Genomic DNA, 11,394 nt, shown 5'->3' with positions numbered 1-11,394 from the left:
AACCACCACCACCACAGAACATCTTCAAACTCAGCCATCTCCACAAATCCACTCTGCCCCTACCTGTTCTTGAGTAATGCTGCTTGTTCTAAACATCACGACTATAATCATGTCATCAGGTCACACACAAAAAAAACTTCCAGTATTTAGCAAATAACACCAAAGTGTTCAATGCTTTTTGTTTAGGCACCTTGAAATAATATCAAAATAACTGATCACAGAATTTGGACTGTTACCGAAGAGAATTTTAAAATACCTTCTGTATTTCTTTGCATAAGGCCTTTTAACATTTGGATCTAAAAACAGATAACAAGCAGACTTAATTTCATCAGTGGTTGATTTATTTCTGCTTTCTGCTCTCTCTGGTCGCAGTTCAGTGAAACCCATAAATAAGTTAGGCTGGTGAAGGAGATTGAATTTTTGAGACCAGAGCAGTAAATGAGGAATTGAACAGCCTGGAGGTTGAAATATCTTCTCTTGGGATATAAGCCTTTGGACCTATTAGCAGCTGTCTATATTGCTGTTCAGCCATCGACACATATGACCATGTCAACATATTGAAATGATTTATGTTTCTTTGTGTTGCAAAAGGACAGACCTTGTATGTGTTTGGGGCTCCATCACTCTGTTACTGCAAACATCTAAAGTCAGTTAGCTACACAGATTACAATATATACACACCCACATTTTATTCCAAAATGAAAGTTTCCAGACACCATTAAGCTTCTCTCAGGAACTACTTTTCAGTATTTAAAAGGCATCCAAACAAATCTAATATTTAGGAGGTTAAAAAAAAAAAAAAAAAGGTTAAACAAGGCCTATAAGCTGTAAGCTTTTGTGTACAGTTACAGGAAAAAAAGTTATATTTTCAACATGTTTACTATATCTAACACCTTTCGTTTCTCAACTAGTTTGCAAAACTGCCATTTGTGCCATTAGCCACAAATTTTTCCCTTATTAAGTACTAAAAAGTCAGATTTTCCAAAAACGTGGAAGGACATGGTCAGCACAATTTGATTATACAGAAAACCAGGTTTTGTTTGGTTTTTGTTTTTTTACACTTTTAGTCAGTACTTGCAAAGGAAAGACTGACATGTAGGCCTGAAAATAAAAGCAAGCAAAACAAGCAAAGCAGAAACCTACCCCACCACCCACCACTTATGTTTTTTGTAGTTCTCTGACTTGGAATCAAAATTTCACCAAAACCCAAGAGATTCCGCACACAACTGAAGCAAGAATCGATGAATCACCAAACCAATCAAAGACCATGAGTAAAAAGAAGCATCTCCAGATCTTACTTCTTGCAAAAACATTGAGATGACACCTCTGGCAAAACGCAGATCCGAGGAGCAGGCCTGCACCCTCTGTGGGCACATGGCGACAGTTTCGGGGCAGTTTTGCCTCAGGAGCTTGCCCCGCCCACGTGGCACAGGTACCACAGCGCTGTTCCTCCATCTTTGGCAGCAGACCCACATTTGATAAACAGCCTAATACACTGAAATGAACACTTATACCCATCTCCCAGTAATTTAGCATTCCACAAAAACTAAAGTTATCATTTCTAAGAAGGCGTCGCTCAGTGCAGGCCACAGGCTTACCAGGCATGGCAGAAATGGCGCCCCACAAAGAACTGCTGACCAGCAAGGCTTCAGACAATAGCCACACACATAAAAAAGAGTAAAACTTGCTAACAGATCTACAAAGGCATCTTTGGACTTAAGATAGTGCTATAACTAGCATCAGGGCTCTCTGGACCCCATAGGCAGGAGTCAGGTGAGAGCTCCCAGACTCCACATGACTGCACGCCTCCACAAGCCAGCTTCAAAGCTAAACAACTGAAATAGAAAACCATTACCCAAGACAATTTTATTTTCTAACTATTCACTTACATTCTACATACTCACATGGTGTTTGCAGCAGGCTTCCAGTCTCCACTCCTGAAGGAAATGGTATACCTGCACAATGGACAACTGCAGTATTAACTTTCAACTAGCCCTTGCTTGCAATTTACTGTTACACAGTTGGATAGAAAGAGGCACATAGATTAAACTCATACAACTGGCAGAATGCTTAGGATCTATGTTGTAGTGTGCTCCCCAAAAGGTTCTTCTCAGCTACTGTACAATGACCACTTCACTAACAGACATTCATAGAAAAGAGTTAACAATCAATCCCACAGGTGAACAAACAGGTGTCCTAAGTAGTGCAGTGCATTTAAAGATAAGTGGACAGAAAAAATACAGATACTATGTAGTATAAGTCTTTTAATATAAAAAAGCCCTCATATGAAGTAAGAGATTTTTTTTTTATACATAGTGCAAAACAGGTGATGAATCCCATCTGATCTCTCTGCTTATCACAAATTTAATTACTATTTTTGGAGAAAATTAAAACTTAGCACACACTGAACTTTAGCACTTTAAATTCAGTAAAAAAAAAAAACCTGTAACGAGATTTTAATATCCCACTTCAAGGATTAACGACATCAAATATTTTGGTAAAACAGGCCACATCATAAAAAAAATAGACAATAGATATGAGGAAGTTTATGAGTTGATATAGCGCATATTCAAATCTGGAATAAACTAATAATTATTTTTCAGGGAAATTATCACTGACAGAGAAGTAAATGCTATTTTAAATGTTTTCAGAAAGCTTCTCTTATCACAGTGTTGTAGATAAACTGTATGCAGTTTAAAAAAAGCAGTGAATTTATCTCAGTACTGATGACACACTGAATAAATACCATCACAATATGCAAAATGCCTGCACTTAACATGAGCTTCCTTTCTATCAAAATAATCCTGAGCACTAGGTAAAAACAGTCAAAAGCATGATTTATTCAGCATCTTAATCAGCTTGATTACATGTCAGATTTGAATTTCAGTAGCTTAGGAGAATGGTGGTTCAAACTTCACACCAGATGCTATCACCATTACTATTTTCCAAATAGCAGCGAGTCCTACATCAATGTTAGCTTTGCCAGGTTTAATGTCAATTGCACTGTAATTTGGGGGAAGTTGACTTAAAGAGGAGACGAAAAAAAAATAAGCTGCATTCATAACAAACTGAAAAATGTTCCCAATGACCAGGGTGAAAACAAATTTCTGCATTGCACTGAATAAAAATAATACACCCTGCCCCACCTCATAACCATTAAAATATATTTTTATCTGCTTTCACTGCTACAGAAGAATAGGCAAAATAAGTCTAGTGCCAACATCTTTTACTCCTTGAGTTATCATGGAAAAGGGAAAGTACATTTTCTTTCTGGGTAAGAAAGAACACACTATCTCAAATAATATGTTTTATTTTTCATCCTGCTGACAAGGTTTTCTCCACTTAGATAACCGAAGTACTGCCCAAACCATTATTCATATTATTTTTTTTAAAACAATAAAAATCATTCAAACTGTAACAGCCACCGTTTATTAAAATGTATTTTTCTTCAACTGTAAGCATAGCTCTGAACGATGCCAGGTGAAGCAGTAAGCAATTGTTAACTGCTGAAGAGATGACAATAAAAGACACAAGCATTTTAAGAGACTTCTTCCATATCCACATCCTCTTGTAGCTTCTGCACCATTTTCTCTTCCAGCTGTTTTGGTTTGCCTTCAAAACAAAGAAATATTAAATTCAAGATGTCTCAACAGGCAAAACAACCTGAATATATTAAGCAGCTGTTTAACAGTAAACCCACCAAGCTGAATATTATTTATTGTTAACCTCCATCACCACCTAAAATTATAGAATTGTTGTAATAGAAAAGCTGATACAGTTTTTATGCAAAAGTCTAAAATGCAGTCAACATATTTTTCCATTTATATAGATTGCAAAAAGATTTAAGCTGTCCTGAATGGTGTGTTGAATGGCAATAATGTTACCTCTTAATAATGCCACCAAAATGAAAAAAAATCCAGGACTGACATTTGTTTCTGCTCTTTAATCCAAAACACTGAAAAGGAAACTTTTGTTGTCTGAGAAACAAATGCACGTTATTGTGCATCATTCCCTTAACATAAGCAAAGCTAAAAAACAAACAAAAAATTAAGCATAAATATATCCTAACAAAAGCCTGTTTCACATAGCTACAAGTCTTAAGATTTGTATGTAACACAAACAGAAATGGAAAAAACATAACAGATTTCTAGTTAACAACTAATAAAGTAACGTGCCTCCAACTGAGACAAGGTCGTTAGTAATTTTTATAGAACAAGAACTAATGGATATAAGTGTTGGTTCTTTTTTTTTTTTTTTAAATTCTCTCTATCACTGTGTTCCATTAGCTGTATTTTTAAAAATAAATAATCTTTATAATCTGTTTTTATCAACATCATCTAACGCAAAATAGCACTTTCAATAAGGCGTTTGGAAAACAGAAAATCATTTAGGAGGAACAGGTATCTGCAACTCAAAGCCAACTTAAAAACTCAGTTCACTGACAAAGAATATACAATATTTTATCTGTACTATACAGAGGTTTTAGTCAAAATTAGCAAAATTACCATTATATCAAAAAAGTTAGGATTACACTGCAGAAACAGTATTCTCATGTAAGTTCACACAGTGAACTACAAAAAAAAAATTACATTATTAGCTAACAAAAAAAAAATCCTGTATTTTATATTAATTAATGTGACTGGCTGTTGAGTTTAAATGATTCAACTCAAAGGGAAGACTTATATAAATACACTGATTAAGAGACTTGCAGTTCTGAAAGTACCAGGTATTAAGTGCAATAAAATTAAAACACTGCAGTAAGAAGGGATAAATGCAGGACCAAATAAACAAAAAGATATGTTTGATTCAGAACAAGGATATTGCTCACATTTCATGACAAGAGCTATACTTCACATTCAATAGTCAAATTAATTGTTTAAAAAAAAAAAAAAGCATATGATTATTGATGAGTAGGGTAAGTCATACTAAATAAAGATCAATATTCATCACAAAATTATATACTTTAAGAGTATACACAAACCAGGTAAATCAAGTTCTTACCTGCATGTGGAGCACGAAGAAGGTGGATATTCTGTTTGACTTCTTTGATATCTTCTGCCTTCTGCAATTCTTTGCTCTTCTTTAATCTGGAGGACGGGGGATATTAAATTAAATTACCTTTAAAGAGGTGGTGGATGTTTTCTGTTTAATCCATGACACACATATTTAGCTAAAGGTATATAAGTGTTAAGTAACTCTGACTGTAAGCAAATAAATGTAAAAACTATTCGAAAACCTATTTAAGTACATACTGGATTCAAAATCAGAAAGCCAGTACTATCAACTCTTCTCGGAAATGTGCTTAAATCTGGAAATCCAAGCTACAAATAATGAAATACCGCTATTACAATTGCATGTGTAAAAGCTACCTTTTCTTTGACAGCCAATGTAGCATAGTAGTTAGGTAACACAGCAGACTCCACTCAAACTATTTTACCTCATTGCTTGGACTACTGTATATGTAACAAAGCAAATAACCATTTAAAACTCCTAATTGTCATTTTTCTGTAAAGACTGACTGTCTAGTACAGATTTGCAAGAGCTCCTGTAATACAAATACTTCTCCTCACCTGTTCATAATAAATCTAGCTTGGCGTTTTTGCTTGATTTCCTCCACTCTCTTCATTGCATCAACTGAAACAAAGCAGAAGTTGCTGTAAAAGTGCTTACATAGATACAGTTGAAAATACATGCTATTTTACAGAGCAACACTACCAGTACTCCATAATATGAAACCTCTACATCAGAGGGAACTCATATTGCATAGAAGTTCTTCCTTCTTCAAAGAGGAGATAATTTTTTTGTATAATGATGAATTATATTTTAAAACTTATTAATGGTTTCACTTTTATGCCTACGTACATTTTCTACAGTTAAGCATCACAAGAAAAGACTCTTACTCTATTTCAAATCAGATGCAAGTTACCATCTCCCCCTTTCTGGCATTCACTCCTAACTTACAAAGTAACTCTTCCATTTTATATCATTTATATTATTTATGAAACAAACTAAAGCAGAATGAATGGGAACAAACAATGGCATTAGTATAAGAGGCTTACACTGGGAGCCTCTTAAAATTCTGGAGAACAACCAAGGCTTTTTCAAAGATAACAGTTCAAAATACAGTAATGCTACACCTGGTTTTCTAAACAGTTTCTGAATATAAATAAATAAATAAATAAATAAATAGAATAAATCAAGCAAAACACCATACCGTTCACAACAGCCCCACACCTAAGACTCCGGTCATGACTCCGGTAATTTCCAAGAACAATCATTAAAGAGCGTAACTATTCTAAGTAGTCTCCTGAAAACATGCTCATGTAAAGTAAAAGTTCACTCCTCACAGTTACTCTTTTGTTCCTTTTCTAAGGTGACTCACCAGTCTTGTTCCACAACTCTCTCTGGTATTTCACTGGCTCATTTCTACGTTTTTCAAATTCAAATGAATTATCCTGTATTAAGAAAAAGTAAATACAGATTACATACAGAAGCATATTTAGATCAATACATTCTTATTGTAGCACTCAACTATTAATATTCTCAATTCCTATATTTTAAATACATTTAGAGATTACTAGACTAGAAGGGAATATATTAGTGTTTGACCTCAAAGTGTCACATGCCACAGTGATTTGCCTGAAAAGAACTATTTACCAAACCATCTCCTTTGACTATTTTCTTTTTAACAAGACAAAGGGAACAGAAAAGTTCTGAAGTGAAGTAGGCACTACAGAGTAGACTAGACAGGTAGAAGGCAAAACTTAAAATGTGTAGTCATTATTCCAACAGTCCAGAATTTTGAAAAAGTTCAAGAAACATTATTTCATTTTAAGAATATCGTAACTATAAAATCATTTGAAATGGTGAAATATTTCAATTGATGACACTGTAGGGTTTGGGGTCGGCTGATGGCAGGTGTTTGGTTTTTTTCTCCTAGACATAATTATTTTTGCACCAATTTTATCTGAAGATTTTTCCTTACCCACAGGCTCTTTTTTTTTTTTTTGTAACAGTAAAGCAGAGTTTTAATCTTCACTTCATGTAAAGACAGCTCCGATGAGAGCTACAATATGTAGTAGCAAGAAATGGCACACACAGACTCACAAACTTTGCTCCATTATGAAACAAATACTAGTCTTCACCATGGCATAGCATCAAAACGTATAAAAAAAAAAACACTGGCCAAAAAATCTTCTAAATTCCAAGCATAACAGGACATAATGCCAGTGTCCTCAGTCACTCTAAGGGGAAGAATAAGCCAGTCCTTCAGAAATACTTTGTGAACAACCACCTGACAACATTTATTACTTAAGGACTGTCCTGTAAAATATGAGTACTTAGTATTTTTACCACTGAAGTAACTTTGTCTTTTCTTTTCAACCACTGTAAGTTCTCATACACTCTTTTTGAAACATTCCTATCTATGCAAAGACTTTCCCTATATACTGTAGGCTTTAAGGAGATTTCCAAAGGTAACTTAGGTGTTTATATAGAGAGACTTCTTATAGGCACCCTGTAAGCCAGATTATCTGATTGTGCAGAAATACAATTACCAAAGTTCTATGTTCACAGAGCAGAAGATTTACAGATGGAAAGAGCACGTCTTGGATTTTGCATGTATTGTGGATATATGCAACTGGCTTTCACACAGAAGCTGAAATGTGATGTTCAATGTTATAGTCAAACCAAATGAATAGCTCACCCTCAAGGAAATTCACATACTCTCCCACAATCCCTCTTTTCTACACTAACTCCATCCCTGGTGCTCATCTAACTAAACAATAAAACATTCAGCTAGTTAACCTAATGTGTTTAGAAGTGGAAAAGGCTAGCTTACTGCCGTTTTGATGAGTTAGTGTAAAGTGTAACGTAAGAAGTTCATCTCCTTACCACTGTCAATTCTTTGCCAGCTGCTTTCCGGAATGCTTTGGTCCATCTGATCTTTCTTGGATTCCGCTTCTTTTTGAAGTTTTTGTGACATTTTGATTTGCAGAATCTAAATATCTTGGGGAAAAAAAAAAAAAAAAGAGTCAAATCATGTTATTCCCGCCCAATTCCAAACAGGGTATCAAACAGTGACGTTTCTCTAACAATACAGCTCATTGAAAATGACGCTGATCTTTTAAATTTCAGTCTTCTTGTTTCAAATGTCACTATTAAGCAACTATAAGGGATGGTGGCTGTTTTGGGGGTTGTTTTTTTAATCATTCTCAGTGATACTATATTTTAGCAAATTACCAGCTTACAGACAAGTATTATCTCTATTTTGCAGACTTTTGTCTGTAATAACTGTGATGCAGAAATGGGAAAAAATGTGTTCTGTGAGGAGCTGCAGCTGGGCGAGCAGTAATTGCTAATATACATAGTGCCTACCCTAACACACTAAGCTTTTGGTGGAGTAGTTAAAGTTCAGCCATGACGCATTCTTCCAGAGTTCATATTGCTATTACTATACACTAAGGCATGCATACACTACCTATGGGGTCTCTGGAGCCCACTCAGACTAAACTCAGAGTCGTAACGAAATAAACATGCACAAATCTTGTTACAGCACACAAAAAGAACGCTCTTCCAAAAGTTAGTATTTGTGTTACATTTCAACAGAACCCTGTACAGGAAAACTAAACACACTTGCTTTATCTTATATATTTATTAATTTATTTCACTCTCAGTGCAACATTCAGCTACATCAAGTTTCATTACATGAAGGACTGCTGCAATTAAGTTCAGCAAGCTAAGACACTCAGTACAATTTGGCATCTAAGAACCAGATTGGTATCCTCATCAGCAGCTCCCAAATAATAAAGCATAATGATGCAAGAAGTGACACAGTGAAAAAGCAATGGGGGCAGAAGCAAGATGCAAGTAAGATGCTAGATCCCCCGATGTCTGAAGCTTTAGTCATCCTCCCAAGTGAAAACTGACTACAAAAAAAGTTGGAAACCACTTACAATTTAGAAAGAGCAGAGAATAGCACAGAGACGATATATAAAAAGAATCTCCCATAACTACATGACTAGTTTTGTTTCTTTGACAAAGTTTTTACTTATAAAACAAACAATTTCAAGCACTGTTCTTGTTTGTTCTTTATAAAGTCATTTTCACAGCTGTCAGTGACATACACAACATACAGTTAAGCTGATTAAAATCCTCGCAACTTGGCTGGGTTTTATCTATCATCTGCCAAAATAACTATAAAACCAAACATGTACTGTGAATAAACAATTTTCTATACCTGTCAGCGCCTTTTAGATACAGTGCCATCCTAACAAGAAGAAATCCTCATACCTCTCATACAATATTTTTCAATGTAATACACACACAGAAATACCTGTCTTTTGGATCACAGTTTTAAACCTTAAAGATCACCACTCAAGAGGAGTGCTAAGCATATTATAATGTCTTGGACAGAATTTACTGAAAGCAATTAAAGCACAAACCAAAATATTCCAACTGACCATTTTTCCTTTTTTTTCCTTGCTCCTTTTTTTTCCATATATTCTACAGATTTCTACATCCTGCGATGTACAATTATTCCACTCATCTACAAAAATAATTGAGAATGCTTTGGGTTTTTGCTCTACTACTCCAAACATAATCTGCAAAATCCAACACATAAGGAATTGCCGAAGTTCGTTAAAATTAAACTGTGTTCTTCAAGTTAATGATGCATGATAGCATAACCCTAGTTTCCCACTGGGTACTGGACTGAAAAACAACCAGAAGAAAATGGTTGAATATTCATTTTCAAAGTAAATGATAAGAAATTAGTCTTTAATATTAAGTCCCATTGGAAAGACCTTTAAATTTCCAGCACTTAAATACTATTAATTAATAGATTCATGTTTAATGAAAAATCTTTAAAATCATTCATTCCACACAGTGATCTTAAATTGCAAATGACTGATATTTTCAAAATTGCTGCTGTATTTTATTTAAATAGCCTACCTAGTTCATTTTGAATACTTTAAATCAAGGTTTGTAAGAAAAAGGACAACATTAAATATTTGATGCAAGCTGGTACCATCAATCTCATCCTCTGTAAATGACAGAAAAGCAAAGAACAACCAGACAGCTACTTATCAGGTGGATTCCCAATACTGTTTAGCTAACTGCACGATTACATCATGAAATAAAGTACACAAGGAAGTTGCCACTGAGAAAATATCACTTTTATTCTGCTCATGAAATAGTCGCTGTCATGTGCTAGTTCTCCTCATTACGTAGACAGGCATAACTTATTTAATTCTAAAGTTGTTACAAAGTCTTTATCAGTTACCAATGGCTATGACCATCATAGGGTCACAAGAACTAATCTGTAACAAAACATTTTTGTCATTAAATTGTTTGTATATATTTCACCCATGAACAACTATCACTTAGTTCATTCCATTGTTTATATCTGGATCCCATGGCCACCCCCAGCTTTCTGAAGGTAACTATAAAACAAAATACTGCATTTAATTTTATAACTACGTTGTGCTAGACTTGTTTGAGGCATCTGCCCCTACTAGCCATGGAAGCCACTTATGTTCATCCAGGTGGTGTTTTCAGGCCTGTCAAAGATGCATAAAAGAAACTTTACTACACATACTTGAAATTTCACTTAAACTAGTACTGAAATTACGTAGTGAACTGTTGAGCTACGAACAATCCAGTCCCAAACTACTGGCAATAGTCCCACATCCAGCTGTCATTTTCCAGTCAAAAAGAGTAAGTAGCAAGATGACAATGAAATAAGAAAAGGAAAGAAAAAAAACATAACCATATCACCATCTAGAGCCCTTCAGCGTCCATAAATCTGCGCATCGCTTGTGAAGTATCCTGGGCTACCTACCATCCACACCAGAGTTAAAACTTCACTTAAAGGCACAGAAAATTACATTCGTTATCCGCGAGCTTGGGAAAACCCTACTTTTTTGCAACCTTAAACTCATTCCCCTCTGATAATCTCTTCTAAAGAAAGCGAATGGAAGACACAAAATCTTCAGTAATCGTCTTCAATTACTTTTTTTTACATCCTCTTTACATCCAACCCCCAAGAGCCGTGACTCGGGGCAGCACGGGCCGGGCCGGGCCCTGGCACCGGCAGCAGGGGACTCGCGCGAGCCTCACCCCGCACCGGGCTCAGCCGCGCTGCAGCAGCGGCCCCGGCGGCCCGGCCCGGCCCGGCCCCAGGCGCGGCCGGTACCCGCGGAGGCCCCGGCCGCCCCCCCCCGCGGTACCTTGCAGTCGTTGCGCACGAACATGACGCCGTGCCCCGGGTAGATGGGCCCGGAGCAGAAGTAGCACTTCTCGATGCGCATCGCCGCCGCCCCGCCGCGCGCCGCCCCGCAGGCCCCGCCGGAAGCGCGCTCCGAGCTCGCCGGAAGGCCGCGGCCGCCGCGCCCT

The 11,394-nt window shown here is 36.4% G+C and overlaps 1 protein-coding gene across 1 annotated transcript; it reads right to left on the bottom strand.

Moving 5' to 3' along the window:
• Positions 1-3,294: 3,294 nt before the first annotated feature.
• RSL24D1 (ribosomal L24 domain containing 1) lies at positions 3,295-11,394 on the bottom strand. The gene is made up of 6 exons (XM_048059978.2): positions 11,229-11,394; positions 7,894-8,007; positions 6,383-6,455; positions 5,571-5,634; positions 5,002-5,087; positions 3,295-3,612 (listed from the first exon to the last, which is right to left on the bottom strand). The coding sequence occupies exons 1-6, from the start codon at positions 11,307-11,309 to the stop codon at positions 3,539-3,541; spliced, it is 492 nt and encodes a 163-aa protein (XP_047915935.2). The 5' UTR covers positions 11,310-11,394; the 3' UTR covers positions 3,295-3,538.

Source organism: Anser cygnoides, chromosome 11 (genome assembly GCF_040182565.1).
Source record: "Anser cygnoides isolate HZ-2024a breed goose chromosome 11, Taihu_goose_T2T_genome, whole genome shotgun sequence".
Taxonomy (NCBI): domain Eukaryota; kingdom Metazoa; phylum Chordata; class Aves; order Anseriformes; family Anatidae; genus Anser; species Anser cygnoides.
Note: the sequence above shows the minus strand (reverse complement) of the source record. Positions and strands in the feature narration are given on the sequence as shown.

Excerpts from the sequence above, each read along its gene's own strand:
- RSL24D1 (XM_048059978.2), bottom strand. The coding sequence starts at position 11,309 with ATGCGCATCGAGAAGTGCTACTTCTGCTCCGGGCCCATCTACCCGGGG. Across the intron at positions 8,008-11,228 it reads TCGTGCGCAACGACTGCAAG|ATATTTAGATTCTGCAAATC; the intron begins GTACCGCGGGGG and ends TTTTTCCCCAAG. Across the intron at positions 5,088-5,570 it reads GCTAGATTTATTATGAACAG|ATTAAAGAAGAGCAAAGAAT; the intron begins GTGAGGAGAAGT and ends CCCGTCCTCCAG.